The sequence below is a fragment of the Microcebus murinus genome, chromosome X, assembly GCF_040939455.1.
Source record: "Microcebus murinus isolate Inina chromosome X, M.murinus_Inina_mat1.0, whole genome shotgun sequence".
NCBI lineage: Eukaryota > Metazoa > Chordata > Mammalia > Primates > Cheirogaleidae > Microcebus > Microcebus murinus.
In genome coordinates this window covers 73,053,758-73,074,732 of record NC_134136.1, presented here as the reverse complement: position 1 = coordinate 73,074,732, position 20,975 = coordinate 73,053,758, and the positions used below count along the sequence as shown (strand labels likewise).

The window sequence follows — 20,975 nt, the reverse complement described above, 5'->3', positions numbered from 1 at the left end:
CACAGCTTAGGTGACAGAGGTAAATGGAGAGTTTCAAAAAGTACACAATTTCTTTCCTACAAACCTTCCTCAAATCATACAAAGCCATTTTATACCTGCCCTACAAAAACCAAATTGCTGTTCTCACATTGCAAAATCATCTGACTGCTCTCACCACCTCTACACCGTTGAGATAACGACAGGCTGTGCACAGAACAGAAACACTGCATCCCCCACCCCCACTGCTGCTTTAGCACTGGATGATTTTATTTTTCTTAAGCATAAAGATAGACACACAGAGGCACATTCTGAGTTAGCCAAAAAGATGTGTAAAATGTAAGTTAGTAGTGGCTAAAAGGAGAAACAAGCACACTTTCATTTAATTCAAGAACTCATCTAAGAGGACAATTTAATAAAACATATGAAGTCAGAAAAACAAGAGGATGTGGAGTCTTCATAAAGTAGTGCTCCTATTAGAAACAAATCTGCGTTAGGCAAGAGGAATTTGTGGCAAGTTAATTGAGTCATGGATGTCCTAGACCCAGAATAAGTTAAATAATTTGTGAGGCCCATTGCAAAATAAAAATGTAGAGTTCTGTATTCAAAAGTTATTAATAATTACAAGAACCATCAGAGCATTAAACCAAATATGGGACACTTCTAAGCTTGAGTCCCGTGCAACTTCACAAGTTGCATGCTCATGAAGTCAGCTCTGCAGATATCTAAGACCCAGATGGCCTATGTGAATCTCTGATAAGCCTGAAATTCCTCCCCAGATGACCTCAAGTTCCTCCTTTCATAGCTAGATCCCCTTCAAGTTTCTCTCCCTTAAAGAATCCATGAGGAAAATATCATTTTTTTCTTTACCCATTTTGCTTTATGCTTTTTCCTTAGAGAATATGAATTTTAGTATGCTAAGAATCTGATGGTAAAAAATGGATATTACTAAATATGACTCTCTAAAAGATCAATCTGACTCAACTCAATAGCAAAAAACAAAAACCCAAATAATTTGATTAAAAAATGGGTAAAAGACCTGAATAGACATTTTTCAAAAGAAGACATACAAATGACCAACAGGTATGAGAAAAAATGCTTACTATCACTAATCATCAGGGAACTACAAATCAAAACCACAATGAGCTATCACCTTACCCCAGTTAGAATGTCTATTAACAAAGACAGAAAATAGCAGATGTTGGTAAGGATATGAAAATAGAGGAATGCTTGTACACTGTTGGTGGGAATGTAAATTAGTACATCCACTATGGAAAACAGTATGGAGGTCCCTCAAAAAACTGAAAATAAAACCACCAATGATCCAGCAATTCCATTACTGGATATATATCCAAATGAAATGAAATACGTATGTTGGAGACATATTTGTAGCTCCATGTTTATTGCAGTTCTATTCACAATAGTCAAGACATGGAATCAACATAAGTGTTCATCTACAGATGAATGGATTAAGAGAATGTGGTATATATACATGATGGAATACTATTCAGCCATAAAAAGAAGGAAATCCCATCATTTGTGGCAACATGGATGAACCTGAAGGACATTATGTTAAGTGAAAAAAGCCAGGCACAGAAAGACAGATACTGCATGATCTCACATATATGTGGAATCTAAAAGAGTTGATCTCATAGAAGTAGAGAATAGAATAGTGGTTACCAGGGTCTGGGGAGGGGTAGGGGAAGGGAGGACAAGGAAAAGTTGGTCATGAGTACAAATTTGCAGTTAGACAGGAAGAATAAATTCTGGCTCTATTACATAGTAGGGTGACTATAGCTAATAACAATACAGTATATATTTCAAGACAGAGGATTTTGATGGATATACTAATTATTCTGATTTGATTATTATACAAAGTTTACATGGTATACATGTTGAAACACTGTACCCATAAATATGTACTATTATTATGTCTCAATTATTAATAAAAAGAGAAAAAGGAGAAAGAGAAAGACAGACAAAGAAAAAGAAAGAAAGAAACAAAGAAAGACAAAAGAAAGAAAAGAAGAGAGAAAGTACAGCTATTGAAAAGCAATAGGTCTGTTTATGGCTAATATGGAAAGATCTTTGAAATATAATGTTAAATAAAAAGAGAAAGATGCAAACAACAAAAAAGGAAAGATTAATGTGTACTCCTAGCTTGTGGACACCCCATGTTTGAACACAGGAGCAGGGACTCTCAGTTTACTCTTCTCTCCATTTCCCTAATCATAGGGGTTCACTTCCTTAACCCTGCATCACCATAGCGACATCCTGGACCTCAGTTTCCTATCTACCCAAATGCTCAGATCACTCTTTCTTTCTACTAGATGATGCATTGCTTCTCTGTTTATCCAGTGTGACCCAGTGATAGAATAGACAGGGTATGAGCTGAAAGTCAGTGAGAACTGGTTTCAAATTACACCTTTACCACTTTTTGTTTTGTATAACAAATATATTTTATTTTTCAATATTAAGTCATTGATTCTCATAACTGCTCTGTGAAGTAAATATGATCAACTTGTTTTAGATGAGGGAACTGAGGCCCAGAGAAATTAAGTGACTTGCTCAAGGTCACAGAGCTGGTGAGTGGCAGAACTAGGTGTAAAACGTTAGCATACTGGCTCCAGAGTGCCTGCTTTTGAACACTTCTCTATGCTGACTCTTGCTGAACTATTTATTCTCTCTCTATACTCACTGGATCACTGGAACAAACACTAAAACCCCTTAAATCTTGGTTTCCCCATTATAACACAAATATAACAATCTCAAGTGGTGATTACCAGGAATAACACTAGAAATGCATGTGGAATACTTTATAAGTCCTCATACAAATATTAATATGTCTATAATTTTTGTTGTGCTTGTAGAACCTTCCATTATTTATGTAATCAAGTCCAAATTTCTTATTCTAGCATTGAGAACCATGAAAAGGTAAATTCAGCCAGTCATGTCATTCTCTTCACTATTCTATGTGTGCTTATTTCTGTCTTTACATTTTCAAGCTTGCTGATTCCCTAAGCATTTCTCTAATTCAGGACTCTTTGTGTCCTACCTCTCCAAGCAGCCGTCTAAGATAATGCCAGTCTAGTCTGTACTCGTCTTTTTCTTTTCTGATTCTGTCCTCCCATATCCCTTTCAAGAATAAGTAGCTCATCTTGCCAATTTGGTTATAAATTCCTGCAGGCACCATGTCTTATTTCAAGTGTATTTGTTGTGTCTTTCCAACATACAGGAGGTTCTTGAGGAAAATTCAGTGGCTACCAAGTTTTCAACTTTCCCCCAGCATCTCGCCTCAGGGCTGGACACACACTCAGCCTGCAGGAACAGTTGTGGATTTGTTTTAATGTGCACAGCATCTGTTTGAGTGTTCAGCACACAGTGAACACCCCATAAATTGTATTTTTAGAGACAATCTGTTACCACATAAGGACTACCAGAAATTACTCCTTCTCTTTGTGTAAGTGGATTTATACAATTATAATATTTAAGAGCTGAAATAAGGACGAGGAGAAGAAAATCTTAAGGCCTTTTTTTAAAGACAAAGGATCATTAGAACTTCTAGTCCAAATGTGCTCACCGGTGTGTCACAGAATAGGTGTGAGATTTGTTGAAAATAATTTGTTATTAATGATAATGTGTCAAGTTTGAGAATAATTTACTATTTTCAATGAATTAAAGTTGATTCTAGTTTTTTCTGGTAATAAGCTCATTTTTATTCAATTGTTTTCTTGTGTGAGAAGGCTAAGTCTACTTTCTTTCTCAGATGATAAAACTAAAGCTCATAAAAGGGAAGGACCTGGTCTAATGACATACAGAGAGTTAGTAGAAGCATGAAGGCTAAATCCTAGGTCTTCTTGTCCTCTGTTGAATGGTCCTCCCATTGTCCTCAGATCCTACTCAGTCAGCAAATAAGAAAGAATCAGTGTGATTTAAGAAGAAAGCAAAACAGAATCCAATAAAATTTGAAATCTTATATATATAAGTGAAAATATTTGTCTCCTGGTCAGGGATCAAGGTTTGGGAAAGGTTTCTCTTGGAGAGGCAAGGCAAGAGGAGTTGATGAAACTTCCTATTTCCTTTCCCTCTGTTATAAATCATTCAAGAAAGTATATATTTACCCATTTCTTCCTAAGACTTTACCTTATCTCTGTACAAATATCCATCCTTGTATATTTGCTTTTGTTCTAGAGAGAAACTCAGAAAGTCCTATTGAAAAACAAACTGCTCAACACAGAAATTTTAGTTTGTAAGAGCGGAAGAATCAGCTTATTCTTAAATTTCAGAACATTTGAGCCATTTGCACAGTAGGACTGAACAACTTTTCTGATGAATTTGCACAAAAGAGAATGTGAATAAATGCAGTTTAAAACTAATGAGATTTCTTCCACAAACCCTTCCTCCAAGTTACCCAGATTATTTTTTAAATGTACTTGCCTTCCAGAGATCAACTTAGTAAATAAATATATTTTTTTTCCAAAATTCCAAGTTAAACATTTGAAATGTAATCACATTATAAGTCTTTAGTATCCCAATGGCACCTTTTTAAATTTATTTTTTTAAGATGATGGTTTGGACAAAGATAACCTACATTTACTTTTTCATAATATTCTATAACATGACAAAAGAAAACACACAGCAAAGTATTGCTAGATTTTCCTTTCATTCACTAATGCTCTTAATAAGCTCCTCAGAAATCTCTAGAAAACAGAAAAACTTTTTAAATGGAAGCTTTTTCTTATTTTCCACTCTTGAAAAAGATCATGACAGGTAAATATTGCAAGATTGAATGATTTATTTGTTTCAAGTTAAAATCTGTTTGACCAGATAGAGACACATTGGCCAGGCAATAAAACTATGGCTGAAGATTATGGTCAAGAAGAGGCCAAACACCACTTGTCTGCTAAGAGCTTTGCTCACTAGAATGAATCATTGAATTTCTGAAGCTCAACTGAATTGTCCAAGGGTTTGTCAGTCTCCCTGATGATAAGCAACTTGGCAGTGTTGGCTAAAAGGATGGGGTGATGAAACACTACATGGGAAAATACTATTTTCCATGAAATGTGATAATGTGGTCTTCCTAGATTGACTCATAGTTTAATTTGCTTAATTATCACACAGAATAACTAAATTCATTCATCAAAAAATACAACATCCTTGAAAAACAGATAAATGGAAAACCCACCACTTTCACCCCCCCCCAAAAAAAAAGCAGTAGGATGTTGTGATTTACAAATAAGTAAGAAAAATGGTTTAAATTTTTAAAACTCAAGTTTATGAATATAAAGCAACCTAAGACAAAAGGACAAATGGAGTCCTGTAGAAATAAAATCAGAGTTGGGATATATCCAAAGTAGACAACTGAAAAGAGAAGAGGTTTAAGAGATTTTCAGGCTTAAATAATAATTGTCTCAATGCCCTGCTTTCTTTTGTGGGTAGCATCCACTCCCAAAGTAGCCTAGAATCATAGAGCACTAAAGTTGGATGTGTCCATGGAGTTCATCCAGTCTTCCCCTGTAGTAAAGCTGAGCCCCAGTGAGAGCCATGAGTTGTCTTCATCGCTTTATAGCCACACTAAGATCAGAACCTCAGCTCCTAGGACTCTTCCCTGCAAAATACCACCTGTCGGTACTTATTTTGTATAAATTGGACTTTATGAAACAACCTTATTCTAACCAAACTATGATTTAATATGGTCTTGAGCCCAAAGAATTTCTCTTCTATCTGGAAGAATTAAGAAACAAACCAATCAAATACGCAGAGCCAGAGAAAGAAACAAATGATAACCCCAGAAGAATTCATCATTCAACTTTATCAAGGAGTGCATTTTCTCTCAGCTTACAATGTCCCAATTCCAAAAGCCAATAACACGGCAATCTCACAGCTCAGTAGTAAAGCTACTTTTAACTTTAGAATGAGATCATTGGGTTCGATGGACAGACCCAAGTATCAATTAAAATGGAGCCTGGCTGCATGTAATAAACTTTAGATCTTGTATGTGTGTTACTGTGCTTCCCTGTCATTTTCATGGTGTGTGTGTGTGTCCATGTCTGTATCTGTGTGTGCCTGTGTGTTTGTGTTTCTCATAAGTTCCAAAAATGTTTGAACTAAATATTTAATACTTCCTGGAACAGCTAAAAGCCCATTGTAATTATGCTTTAAACTTATATCCTCCAGTTTTCAACCATTTCTTCAGTGTTCATATGAGAACCGGAGCTTAATTTATTCATTAAAGAAATACTTATTGGAGAGTTATAATACTTATTTGGAGAGTGCTCCAAAACACTATGTTAGATATTAACAATATGAAAGTAAAAGAGGCTTGAAAAGTGAGGGATTAGGCCAAGGATTACCCAAAATACATTCCATTCACCAATGCTGTCTGCCTGACAGTCACTTTATCAGCCAAAAGGTACCTTAGGTTGTATGTTGTATCCTGCATTCTGTCAGGATCAAAATGTCCCAAAATGCCGGGTAACAGTCTGACAGATAACTAGCCGAAATGGTCTCTTTTATGGTAAATGTTGATAGCAAACATAAAATAATATCTTAAAGTATAATTAACAAAAATTATGCATAGCTAATTACAAAGCAGTTGCCCAGGCAAACACTGATCAGGTACATTTTCAGCCCCCATCCAGGAATGACAAAATCTATTTTGATGTTTTTTTGCCAGTATAAACTGACACATTATCAACTTAATATTTTATATTACATATGTTCAAAATGGAGAGCTGTACATTACTTTTATTCCCATTTTATTTCAACTGATCTTTTAAAAGGATCTAATGATCTGGTATACTACCACCAGTTCTCACACTGCAATAAAACACTTTAAAATGTGGCTGTTCGAATCGTTTCAGCTACCCTATGAAGGCTGCATGAATAAACCGCATAGATTATGAATTTATTAGCAATCTTAAGAGAGAATAATTTGTTTTAAGGCTTCATGTCCACCACAGGAACCATGATTCCTTTGTTATTTTATACATTGGTGAATGGGCATACCTGGCAGATACTCTAATGTTAAACCAAATGCAAATAGAGAAGTCACTTTGCTATAATATCACCATAATCACAGGAACAAAGGAACGCCTCCCTTTTCTCTCTCTTGTTATTTGTTCTAACTCTAGTCTTTGGGAATATAGTTATGGCATTTCTATTATCGAACTCATAATTTCTATTCATTGGATTTGTGAGTCAGTCTGTGTCTTATTTTATAAAATATAAATTTATTAGATCACTTGTCATATTAGGATTTTATAATGAAAAACAATTGGTTTTGGTGTGGATGTATGTGTGTGTGGTGGGGATAGTGAAGATTCAGTAAACATTCTTTCAATTCTTAGAGTACTTGAATTATTTTGTTGTTTACTTGTAAGTTTTTAAGTCTGATACTAATGGATATTCATGGAAAAGTATTAATATGTGTTTTTAAAAAGCATTTTACCTTAAATATGTAAACTATAATCAAATAAAGAATCGAAACTTTAATTTATAAACGTGCCAAAGCAAAAAGGACAGTTCCCACAATATTTTGTCATAACTAATTTAAAGATTTATTTTTAGAGAATATTTATTTATTAACTGAAAGTTAACTACAGCATAAAATAACCGTATAAACAGTTTATCCAATAAAATACAATATCATTTGATCACATTTCCAATATTGCATTTTGCCTACTAACAGCCCAAAATATGACATTTATCGTTTGGAAAAAAATGTCACTATTTGGCACAGAAGTCTATTTACATAAGAGCTTGTTTCATTTGTCATTTATTCCAATAACTTGAGAACAATTATTTGCAACTAAATTTAACAGTGTTTGTACAAGTACTTTCAAGCTAAAATACTGCTAAAAAATTCTAATACACATGCAATTCAATATGTTTACATAATAACGTATATTTATTATGAAACTTGTGACTCTAAGAACTTTATAGAATATGAATACAGGAGTCACTCTACCCTCTACTGAAACATGGCCACATCTGAGATAAGAGACACTGCTGAGCAGAAGAGTCCTGCATCGAGTTAAAATGGGTTGACTACTCAGACTGTTAAGGAATGCTACTGTGCCATCATTGAATCACTTGACAGCTCAATTCACACCAAACTACAACAGACTTTTAAGCATGAGACCTTGGCAACCAACAAACTTGTAGCACAAGCAGCCTTGGCAGAACACACTTATTATGCAGGTGATCTCTGTTTTAAGCAAAGCTCATATTGAAAATCCAAATATACAAAACAGATAAATTAGAGAATGATTCTTTGTATTCTAAAATGGGTTTTCTGCTTTAGAAAATGATTCGGAAGTTTCCTTTAAATGGCAGCTCCCTTAATGCATTTAAAATACAATTTGGTTTATGAAACTTCAATTTACATGTGACTTTTTACACAACCATTGTGAAGCAAAATATACCTATATACAATCCTTAATTTTCCCTATCAGTATTAAGGTAAGTGTTTTATCATTGTATTGGTAAAAGACACTTAAGCGAAATATTATCTTTTAAGCCACTTAAATATGTAGTAAATATTGCCTGTAAAACATGGATAGTCCAGAAAATTTAAGTACATTTGTGATTTTTGTATTTACAATCTTAGTAGTCATCTTTACAAAGTAGATCTTCAGATAGCACAAGTATATGGCTATCTTTAGGCCATAATACTAGGCTCTATTCTGCAAAAACTGTTTTATTTTATTTTATTTTGGTGGTTTTATTCCTTTTTGCTATGTAACTCCAAAGAGATGATAATAGTGGTTACACTGTAGCTAGACTATTTATGATAGTTTGGTTTTATACTTCATTGCACAGAATTACCTTTAAAAACGTTACCTCTTACATTGCATTACTGTTTCACTGTTTACTCTGGGTGATTGTCATTCAGGTAAGGTTCTCCTTTATCAGCACTAAGTGCCTTGCCAGGGTGAGGGTGGGTAGTATGGGGAGGAGGGGAGTGAGGTGGGGAGGGAAAGATAGAGATCCTGCTCACTGTATCTCTGCTCCCTCAGTACACAGCCTAGAGCCTGGTACTTAGGAAGCAAGCACTCAATTAACTATTTATTGAATGAATGAATGAAGAAATGAATGGATTAGATGAATTGTCTGGAAGGCTTTCTTCACTCTAAGATCCAATCCAATATGTTTCTGGAATGTGTACAATAAAAATGAATTTTCAAAGTCTAAAAAATTATAGAACCTTTCTCTCACTCTTCATGTACTATTTGTAAAATTCATAAAATATTGAGCCCTTGGAAAAATATTGATGACTTGGAAACATTTAGAAAAATTAAGTCACCTTAGAGGTCAGAGGACAAAGAAGAGGAAATTGAAGGGTCATTTCCTTACTCACCAACTGCTAGAGAGAACTAACAAGGCACACAGGTTGACCAAAGTCCAGAACCAAATTAGACTCTTGGCAATTGTTTCCAGACTGAGAAGTGGTACTTTTGAGTGTTTTAATACAAATTTAGCCACAGGTATATTTAGAAACAGTGAAAGCAACTAATTAAGAGCTAGAATAGAAGAGAATTACCATTTGCCATTTGTAGGGCATTCTGTAGCCTAGAAACATTTCACTGTGATGATGCTCATACCCCTTACAAGCAGCATGTGAAATAAAGGAGAAACAACAAAATCTAGCTGTGGAAGATAAAAATAAAAATCCTAAAATAAAATATGTTTGAAAGTGCTTGAGCAGATAAAGGAAAATAGAATATAGTAGGTGGGGATGCTAGTAAGTTAATAAAACTTAACATGTTTATGATTGCATTAGAAAATAAAGCTTCAAAGTATATGGTGTATTATGCTTTTAAATAAAATAGTCTGGACTACATTCAAATGATTTCATGTGAAAACCTAATGCAAATAAAATAAAAATCTAAGAAGCATGAGAATATGGAATTAAACTATAATTATTAGGCAAAAGAGTTTATGGTTTTGAGTTCTTCCAGGAGGCCTCTTTAAAACCTATGCAACTAAATGAATATTAAGGTATCTCTCTTTAAGCTTAATGAGTTAAATTTGCTATGGACATTTTACAGGAGTGATTTTACTTTCAAAAGAACAAGAACAAACATTGAAGTGAAATCACTACATTCATATCTCTAGTCATATAGTGTAAGCCTGAAGACTAGCTTAAGAGAATATATATATATATGTCCATTTGCCTTCATGATCACTTCCCAAAATACCTAGCTCTGTATCTGTATTTATCTGCACCAAATGAGAGCAGCCAAAAGAGGAGTTTTGAAACTCTTTTATATATAAATGCTTCATTCAAAGACAAAGTGGTTTCCAGGAGCCATCTCCAAGTTCAACTAGCATTATATTCTAGCTCATCTTCGGTGAAAAGTAAAATCTCTGTACATTAACTTTCTTGTTCATAATTTCACCATTTTGAACTTTGATTTAATGGATTAAAATAAGAATTATGATCTCTAATCAAAGAATAAATATGTTAGGTTGCTACTGTAGATATTCAGAGATTTTAGATTGTTAAAGAGATTGTTTTTCCTGAATACACTTTATATATACATATTTACTTTGTTGTTTCTTTTTTTTTTAAAAAAAATCTATTTGCACCAGTAATTATTAATCCAAATAATTTGGATTTAAACTATTTCTTATTGAAAACCTATCACATCAATTGTTTATAGTGACAGACAATAAACTATTAGTCATTTTAAAGCTTTAAAAGTAAGTTATCAGGATCCACTTTAATCTCCACATGATAATAAAGGATTATTATGTGCAGTAACCTATTTATGAAAAGGAAACAGTGTGCTTCTTTCAGACGCCATCACTTGCTTTAATAAGGGATTCAAAAGCTGGACTACTTTATATGCAGATCACCATCCTAGTTGCATAAGGATTTACAATAGACAAAACAAAACTATTTTTTGTTGTAAAGAAGGGCTGTTTGTTTAAATCACACAATAACCTTTGCATCTAAAAATTATCTACAGGCTAATAAGGCTTCATAAATGTTACATAGACTTGGATAGTTAAATCATTTTAATGCTAAGACCAAAATGAAAGGCTTGTATAAGCTGACAAGGAAAAATTCAAGTAACACAACGTCTAAAGAAGGCAGAAGGAAAAAGATGCTTACTATCTTAGTTTAAGTAACTATTAACTGATTTGGAGATGCAAATAGTACATGATTGATAGCACCCCATTAATGCTTCAATTAAACTCAAGAGGAAAATGCTGCTTTGTCAGAAAATGTGAAAAATGAGAAGTATTCTGAGTCTAACCTTCGATCCTAAAAGAAATAGAAAATAATATACACATTTTTATCTCTGTTGCCTTGAATTTTCAGAGAACTTACTTGGGAAGTTTTAATTTTACCTTTGAAGTCTTCCTTCAAGGTATTGAATGGCTCATATGTCTTTGTTAAATGAGGTGTGTGGCGGCCTCTACTGGTGTGTGTTTATAGAAAATGTTTCAATTGCAGAAAAAATACTAATTTCAATTAAAAAGTTAGAAATACAGACTCTTTCATTTAAATATATAAAAATATCTAATTTAATGCAGAAAAAATATATTACAAGTTGTGTAATGTACTCTTACTTAGGAAAATAATCTAAAACACTGACCATGTTAGTGTAAAATAATGATTTACGGAAGTGCATTAATTGTTCAATTCACTCTGATATTGGGTTGAATATATTTTATTAATGAATTATTAATACCAACTGAGGCGGCTTATTACCTCTGGTCCATAGTTAAATCCCCTTAGTTGACTTAAATAAAATCACTTAGAAGGAACCCAGAGGAAAGGAAATATTTTATAGTTAAGTCTACAAAGTCCTATAACTAGAATCATTTGATGACAGGTTGGTTTCTATAACTCAAGCAAACTGTACACTGACTTGATATAGCTGAAACATCAATCTATTTACAGTGTTTTCAATTTCAAAAATACAACACATTAAAATATGTTCGATTTATCAAAGCTAAAAGCAACATTTAAGTAATATACTTAAAGTGCGAAGGCACTTTAACACAAAGAAGTGATGCCCAGTGGCTATACTTGATAATTGAGTATGGAAATACCATATAACATTATTTACAAAAGAAGTTATAGTCCCAAAATATCTTGGGGATCTTCTACAAAATACGCTAAGTGTCCATTTTCATTTGAAAAGTTTGCTTATTCTTTTCTAATTCACTATAAACTCCTTGTTCCACTCCCACACTGCAAAAACAAGATATTTTTTAAACAAAACCATAAACAATATATATGAAAAATGCATTGTAGAAATATCCATGTTCATTGATGATTCTTGAGAATAGAAAGAAAAAAAAAACAGTAGGGGAGGAGAGCAAGAGAGAAATAATTTAAAGGAAAACTTGCAAAAGCAATATCATTGCTTCACCCCATCTCCCAAATATTTCCAGAGTCCCCCATTAAGGCTGGGAAAGGGAGAACAGAAACAAACACAAAAGCAAATGCAGTGCTTCCAACAGTTTGGAGCAGCATCCTTTGATGCCATAGGGTTGTAAATGATTTCCCTTCACAGCTGACTGATTGCAGTTTGTTTTTCCAGAACTTCGAGGTAGTCTGGTTCTGACTGTGGCTTAGCTTGCAGTAAAGGGTGGTCAGGTTTTGACTGCCCCACAAAGCATTTCCTGGGAGTTCCATATAAAACGGTTTTATTGATTCTGTCTTGGTTTTGGCGTCGAGATTCATATGAAGGGGCGAACTGGCTTTTAGGTAAGGTACAAAAGTTATAGTGGACTAGGCCTGCACCAGGGAGTTCCTTGACTCGCTCAGCAATATTTTGATACAACAGCTCAGGCTCTCTTGGTGTGGCCTGCTTTTCTAGCAACTCAGTGGCACTTATTGTGTATGCAAGTGTGGCTGGCTCTTCTTTTTTCTCTTCCAAGTTGCCATAGCTAAACTCTTGAAGGTTTCGATAATAGGCTACTGGGTCTCCTTCCTTCTGCATGTAGATGGGGTTTTGGCACATTTGACCCACAGGTGGGGGGATATAGTTATAGACGTGGCCATCTGTTTTATCATGAGTCTCTGTGTTGTAAGACCCATACTGTAATTGAAAGGAACTTACATCTAGGTTGTTGGCACTCCTGGGAACACTTGGCACTCCCTTTCGGCGTTTCAGGACAAAGACGAATAAACCAGCACCAAAACAGACAGATAAGATGAAAACAACAAGCAATCCTAAAATTAAGACAGAAAGTGGAACTTCAGTGTGTAGTTCAGGATAGGAACTAGGAGACACACTAAGTGACTGAGGTGTGTCTGTATTGTGATTCATTGACAAGATGGTCCCATCTGAAAAGTTTGGACTGTCTGGACAAATAGCATCCCTCCCTAGGAACTTCAGTATCTCCCCTGCATGCTTAGCAGGAGACTCACAAGTCACTTCATTGATGATGACAGGAGAATTGGCATGTTCTGTCCAATCCTTTAGTCCCATGATATCACAGGTACAGTCCCACGGGTTCTCTTGCAGATCTATCTGGATAAAAGCTGGAAGCTGATCCAGAACTCCTTTCACAGGCAGGTGAGAAAAATGGTTGTTTCTCAGATTCAGCCTGGTGAGGGCTGTGCCCCCAAATATATTATCAGGCAAGGACCGCAGTAGATTATTATTCAGAAATAGTAGCTGTAGGTTAATCAAAGCATCAAAGGTCAGCGGCTTAATTTCTTTAATGACATTATACTCTAAATAGAGATATTGCAAGCTCTGCAGTCCATCAAACATAGAAGGATACAGCACTTCAAGGTGATTGCCATTCAGATAAAGTCTACGTAAACTGGTCAGGTTTGTGAAGGCACCTTCCTGAATGACTGCAATCCTATTGTTTCCTAAATGCAACAAATCCAAAGAACTGTATTCTAAGAGGTCGTTCTTATAGACAGTTTGAAGATAGTTCCCCGTTAGGTAAAGTTTCTTTGGACTGGTAGGTTTGGGCTGCAGGTCAGAGATATTAGTGAACTTCCTTTCTTGGCAGTTTACATTTAGACCATTGTCTGAGCTCTGAGAGGTGCAGACACAGCTACTGGGGCAGGTGAGGGGCACAGGGGACCTGGTCTGATACACCATGATCGGTCCAAAGCTCTGCCTGTCCTTTGACACAGTTACTCGGGGAGTTGGACGATTTCTCATTTTGGGAGGCCGGCTGCCTTTTGGAGCCCTTGTTGGGTTGAGAGCAGGATTCATTGTAGGTAACAGCCTTTGGACATGTGTGTCAGCATGGCTGCCCCTCTGACTGGAGTCACTGGCACTTTTTCTGGGACAGAGGTCTTGCCTGGTCAGTTGGGTCACATCTTTCCCATGCAACCTAAAGGGAGTTTCACAGACAATTTCTCCCACAAAAACAGTTATGGTGTCCAGCCAGGCTTTTAGAGGAAGTAAGTCACAAGTGCAATTCCATGGGTTTTCCTCCAGCTGAATCTCCATGATTCCTCCGATATGTTCAAGAACACCAGCGAAAGGCATTACTTTCAGCCTATTCCCCCTCAGGTCTAAGTGGGTCAGCAAAACAAAGCGAAACACATTGCTGGGCAGGGATAGAAGAAGGTTGTCATTTAGGATGAGCACTTTGAGCTTATTAAGTTTGCTGAATGCTCCTGCCTCGATGGCACTGATATAATTATAGTCGGCCTGGAGGTACTCCAGGCTCTCCAGGCCCAGAAAGGTGTCCTCCCTCAATACCTCGAGCTTGTTGTTGTTGAGGTGCAGTCTCTTGAGAGTTTTCAGGCCGCTGAATGCCCCTGTTCGGATCTCTTGTAGCCCGTTGTTACCTAGGTGAAGAGTCACTGCGTTGGAGTAATTGACAAATTCATTTGGGTATAGTTTTGTCAAGAGGTTTCCATTGAGAAAAAGCTGATAGATTCGATACTGAGGGGGCTGAAGCAGGCTGACAGTTGTAAATCCTTTGTTTTCACAGTTAATATTCAGTACATTTTCCTTCTCTTCACACAGACAGCGGATCTTGCAAATGTCCTTGGCAGTTTTGCGACTCTCTGTCTGTAAGATCCCGGCCGTGGTTAACACACTGAGGAACCAAACGCTGCTCAGCATCTTTAGGCCTCTTTGGTGTCAGCTCAGGTACATACAGGCAAACCTTGGGGGGGGGAGCGGAGGATGAAGCGGGATATGGGGAAGAAAGAAACAAGGCAGCCGGATTAAAATGGCAAAGCAAAGAGGCAAAGTGGGAGGAGAGGAAAATGAGGGGGTGGGCAACAAGGCAGAATGAAATCAGGGTGCTTTTCAAAGCAGTTTCTTCTCTCTTCTCTTTACCCTCCCCCCAACCCCAGCCCACCCACACAAGTTTCCCACACAGAGGCTTGCACCTGATTTCCCAGCGGGTAGCAGCAGCCGCGGAGTCATTAGTAACCGAGTTTCCCCACTAAATCCAGCCCATGTCGTCCTCCCCTGGGGTATCTGCAAGAGACCTCTGGGGCATCTCGCCCGTCTTGGGCTCGCAGCAGAAATTGCTTTACTTTTTTAAAAAGCTGCTTAAAAAGGAGGTGGGAAAATCAGGAATCAGGGGGCTGGCTGCGGGGGTGCAGATGGCAAAGACAGCGAGGGGTAGGGGGTACTCACACATCAGGAGAAGACGAGACCCCCCTCCTCTGCAGTCTCACAGGAGTTTAGCAACTTCAGGAAGAGAGGGAGAACAGAGTAAAAGAAGACGCCGCTTCCAGGGGGGACGCCCTGCTTTCTGTTGGTTGATTTGATTTGCTAGGGGAATGCGCAGAAATAAAACCTCCTGCCGGTGGCAGGAAAGGAAGAGGAGGGTTGGAGTGGAGGAAAGCCTAGCCGCCAGGGACTCCAGGTGCGATTGTGTAGGGAGGTCAAGGAGCCGGCTGGCCGGGTCGGCTGGCGGCAGCGATGGCGGAGCCTGGGCGCACGTTTCCAACAATCCGGTGGCTGCGACAGCAGTGCGTCTAGCAGTTTGAATTTGAGAGGCTTTGCGGGCTCCCTGGACAGGGCTAGGGTGACGTCACGGGGGAGGGGGCAGGCAGAGGAGCAAGAGCACCCGGTGGGGGAGGGGGGGCAGATGCTTCCCTTCCCTGCCAGTGGCTTTGCAAAGCTCAATTCTCAGCTGCCTCAGTTGATTGTGAACTACTCCACTTCCAACCTGGCTGGCAGCTGGAGAGGCTCCTGCAGAGGGGCTTCTTAAGGAGGGGACCCGCTAAGGGGCTGGCACCACCCGCACTCCTGGGCCCCCCCGCTGAGTGGTTGCTTCCCTTCCTCATAACCTCCCTCACCTACACACTGCATATGGAACAGTGACCTGGCCATTCCAGGATGGTCTTATCCCAGATTCCCAAGCGGGGGTCCTGACTGTACAATGAAGAGGTGTGGGAGTGTGGGGTGTGCGTTTGTGTGTGTGTGTGTGTGTGTGTGTGTGTGTGTGTGTGTGGTGTCTCTTTGCTACAGGATTGGTGCCTGTATGTCAGCTTCTAGCTCAAATGTTCTTGTTGGGGAGAGTGGGGTGTGTGTGAGTGCACCAGTGTGTCTGTGTAGGAGGGTGAGGAGTTCTCTTGAGAGATTTATACATACAGAGCTTTGTTTGAGTGCTGAGAGAATTACTTTCTGGGTGGTGACCAGCCAAACAGATATTTGCCTGGACTGTGAAAGCCAGCTCAACTTTAGCTTATAGATTGAGATAAACAAAAACAAAACCCTTCTCTCCCTGGGGTTTATACTTAGTCAGATAATGAGGTTTAAACATATACTTTTTGCCTGGAGGAAGGAGACGAGAAGTGGGTGTCAGAAAAGTACTGCCAGGCTGAGCCTCAGCTGGGAGTAGGAGCCCAGGGAAGGGTGGTTGAGCCCTCCAGGCTGCAGGGGCAGAGGAGCTAGAGAACAGAGAAAGGCACTGTAAGAAGACCATCTCCTGAGAAAGAGAAGCCAGGGAAAAGGACAGGTATGTCACTAGTTTCTGTGTCTAAAAAATGGAAAAGGAAATGTTCAAAGGATGTGTCTGTCCCACAAAACACTTCAGCTTGCTTTCCCTTCAGTTCAGACCTGCTGCGGAGAGAGTCAACACAGGGTCCATTGTCTGGCTGAATGTGCAATAGACAACTACATAGGAAAAATGAGCCATTTGGGAACACAGAAAGCCCCCTGCTTCTCCCCTCCTCCATCCTTAAGCCCTGGTCCTAGGATGGTTCAGCTCATACAAGCTCCTTCCTCCTCAAGAAGGGCTGGGGGTAGTTTATAAACTCAGACACTAAGGCAACCTGTGGCTCCTGTGATCTCCTGTGCATTTTTCTCAGGCTTTTTCTCCCCAACCCCCATACCTTCGCCTTCCAAGAAAAGCCATGGATCAGACATCGGAACCCCTCTTTCCCCCAGTAATTCTTGCTTGGCTTTTAGCAAGATCATTTCCTTCTCAAGCTTTAAATTGTCCTTCTGTATGACATAGGACAACCTTGAGATGATGGGCTCTGGGGGTAGGAGCAGCCCTATTAATGGCCTTCCAGTCTCTATTGCAATTACTTCATTAGATGCAAGCAGTCTGATGCAATGTGAACACAATTAAGCTTCCTATCCTAGCAAAGGGTGCATTTGTTTCCACATATTTCCAAATATTAAAAATACATAGTTCCTAGAGAGACAAGGTTTATTGATTCAATCATTCATTCAACAAACATTTATTAATTAGGTTAATTTTTCATTGATGTAGAAGCCAATGTGAGAGCTGAACAAGACCTCAGAAATCAGGTTCATTTTACAGATGGGGACATTCTTCAACCAGGGAAAGTGCTGACTTGCTTGAGCTCAAGAAACAATTAGAAACAGAACCTAGGGATTCTGAGTACCAGTCCAGTAGCTTTCCAAAAAGCTCACTACTGCTTAATATGAATTAGGGAAGAACTATTTACCTAAACTTAAATAGTGGTGGTGGTGTTTTACCTAAATGTGTTCTTTTTCAAAATCGTGTTTGAAAGTGGAATACTAGTTTTAGTTCTCAAATACAGTAATTTCCTTCAAGATATTAATGATGCTGTCAATACTCCTTGATAAGAGATTATTTTGCTAGGAATTTGAGAGGGCGGGAAAGTGGGGGGATCTGGGGGCTCCTGACACTTACAGAATCAAGGAAATGTGTGATAAGCTAGCTGGAGGGAGTGACACCTGGAACCCTGAGATGGTGTGGCAGGTCTTCCTGCTATGATGAGCTTCCTACACTGGTTGGCTGACCCTTCCACCGCTCCTTCATCTCCTCTCTGTCCCTGAATGTCCGCAGCCGCTTTGTCCACACAGTTATTAAAAACAAATCAGCCTCAAACCTGATAAGGCACTTTAAGTAAGTTTCGGCTGGGCATATTGGAAAGAACCACTGCAGTACCTTTCTAAGGAGAGCAGGTTTTTGAGGTGATTCAGGATGAACTGGGAGCCCGAGCCCAACGGAACAGAGGCGGACATTAAAATAGGGAAAATCGCTGAGGCGAGGGAGGCTTAAACAAGGACTCCTGTCTCCTCAGTCTCCCTTGTATCTAACCAAGAAGAGCCTGACTCTGGTCGCCAAGGCTTCCACAGGACGCGATGGGGGCCAGAGGGCGTGCAGCCCACCTCCATCTCGGCCTGTCAGGCCACCTGGGGGTTAAGAGGAGTTCGACAGGCCTGAGAGGGGGCACAGCCTGCCTACAGCCCACTTCTCTAAACACCCACCCGCAGTCAGCTGGAATCCCATTTCCGAAGGCTCTTCCGGGAAACCTGGGGTCTTGGAGAGTCCTCAGTCGCAGGGAATGGATAACTGGCAACTAGCGCGGCCATTCCACCCTCCCTCTTCCTAGCCGCTAGACTCCTGGCGCCCGCCGCACTGCCCCAAAGCCGGGACGGCCACTCGCTCCACACTTGACCCTGGGTTTGGGCACCGCGGGCCGATTGGATTCCAAGCAAGCTGTAGCTCGCACCGGGTGCTTGGGCCGCCCCTCCCAGCGTGGGCCACTGGGCTGAGCTAAGCACGGAGCCCGACCACGCCCGCTCAGACTGTCTTGGGGCGAGGAAGCCCCAGTAGGGATGAAGATTAGAGGGCGGCCGCCAACATTGTGTCCTCAGCAGATCACGCCTAGCCTCTTTACGACTGTTCCCTTTGCGAGGGGAAGCTTCAGGGAAAGGCAAGGGGCTGAGGGAAGCCAGTTCGCCAGCCGCGTCGCCAGAGAGTCCGAGAGTGCTCAGAACTTACCAAGCAAGCGCGCCGCCCGGATCTTCTCCCAGAGGCGCCCGCAGCATCTGCGACTTGAGGAGGCGCAGGAGTCCTCAGAGCCTCGGACTGGCCGGGCCCCAGAGCGAAGACAAGGCAGGGAGAGCGGGAGGTGCCCCCAGGACAGGAAGATCCTCTCGGGAGCTGCTCACCACCGGGCAACGCTTCTGGCAGGAAGGAGGGAGGGAGCGAAGAGGGAGGAGGGAAGTAGAGCGAGAGGGAGGAGAAGGGAAGGAGGAAGGGAGGAAGAGACGGAGGGAAAGACCGAGAGAGAGGGAGGGAGGGAGAGAGAGGGAGAGAGGGAGGGAAGGAGGGAGAGAGAGGGAGGGAGAGAGGGCGGCCCCACTCCAGCACTTATCAATCACCCGGCAGATCAAATGTCCCCGCAGTGCACCCTGGAGGGGGATGTTCCAGCCAACAAAGGAGCTGCTGCTCCATTCCTTTAACAAGCGCCACGCCACCGAGCGCTGCTCACGGTCCCTCTCGCCTGGAACTCTGCCCAGCCCTTGCAGCTTCTACCGTGGGCTGCCGCTCGCATTCGGTCAAGTGAAATAAGGATGGCACTCGGTCTGTACCAAATCCGAGGGGAGAATAAGACCACTGGGTGGAAGTTACGGACAAGGGAAAAAGCAGCCAGCCACCCGAGCTGGACACCCTTGGAGACTGCTGCCTCCCCTAACTAGTAAGCGCCCAATCACTGGAGTTCGCAGGCAGATATTTAAGGACCTCCTACGAGGATGGTAAACAAGAAATTTCCATGTAATATAGAGCTGAACTAGACTTGTGCAAATGTGTTAACAAAAGCAAGCCCTTGGCAGCATTCCAGTGCCTGTTCATTCTTTTTATTCTTCATGACATTGCGTGGGTCTAGAGTGTTCTTTTTGCCATCCTCCGTTCCTTTTCCTCGTTTCGTCTTCCTCTTATTAGTAGTCCAGGTGGTTGTGATTCTATTAAAGGAAGGGCACTCATGAAAGAGTCAATGTACTTCAAAAGGGAGGTTCGGTTTTCGCCAAAAGCATTGCGGTTCCCCTCAAGACTTGCTTTCTATGGGCCTCTCCTCCACTCTCCCAGTTTATTCTAGATAAAGTTGCAATTTTATTAGTTTCTGTGAGGAGTAGGGAGTTCATTTGATATCACCAAGATATTTCCCCCTAAATCCTGGAGGAGAGTGGCCTTAATTGAAGTTGTCACCACCCCTTGTCCTTTTCACACTTGCTATAGGGTCTGTAAAATTCTAAATCGTCCAGAATATCCATAAACTTGACCGTGGAGAGCAGAAAAGGGAGATGAGGAGAGAAGGCTACAAAATCAGAGCAAAAGTTACCCCCCCTCCCAGCTAATGACTCTGCATTGGGATTTGTTTTCAAGGTTATTTCCCATACATCTAAACCAGGCACTGGTTCTCATGGCACTGACTTCCACCTAATTCTTGTCCTTACCTTTGGGAATCTTTTGTGTTTCCTCCTTTCTTCTCTTCTTGGCTTTCTTTCATAATGGTTTTCTAAGGAGACTATGCTTGCCCTTTTAAAAAGAAAACTATTGATAATCTTATATTACAGACACGTACAGAGTTTACTTTAGTTATAGTCCACATAATTATAATCATATTTCTGTGTTTTTAAGGATCATTACTTTTCCTTTTACTTCATGCTTGAGAATTCCTTTCTGAAATTTTCCTACTATTCAATTTCAGAATAACAGTCTTCACATATGCCCATGGGAAGGCTATTTACAGTTACATATTCAGAAACATTGCTCTTATTTTTTAATATCCTTATTAGTGTAAGACA

At 39.8% G+C, this 20,975-nt stretch overlaps 1 protein-coding gene across 3 annotated transcripts; it reads right to left on the bottom strand.

Moving 5' to 3' along the window:
- Positions 1-11,644: 11,644 nt before the first annotated feature.
- Positions 11,645-19,876, bottom strand: SLITRK2 (SLIT and NTRK like family member 2). 3 transcript variants are annotated; one of them, XM_012782428.2, is made up of 3 exons: positions 19,168-19,876; positions 15,570-15,623; positions 11,645-15,087 (listed from the first exon to the last, which is right to left on the bottom strand). In XM_012782428.2, the coding sequence occupies exon 3, from the start codon at positions 15,042-15,044 to the stop codon at positions 12,507-12,509; it is 2,538 nt and encodes an 845-aa protein (XP_012637882.1). In that variant the 5' UTR covers positions 15,045-15,087; positions 15,570-15,623; positions 19,168-19,876; the 3' UTR covers positions 11,645-12,506. The 3 variants fall into 3 exon arrangements, with proteins under 3 accessions (XP_012637882.1, XP_012637877.1, XP_012637890.1); XM_012782423.2 differs by having other exon boundaries at positions 15,570-19,876; XM_012782436.2 differs by lacking the exon at positions 15,570-15,623.
- Between the last annotated feature and the right edge of the window lie 1,099 nt (positions 19,877-20,975).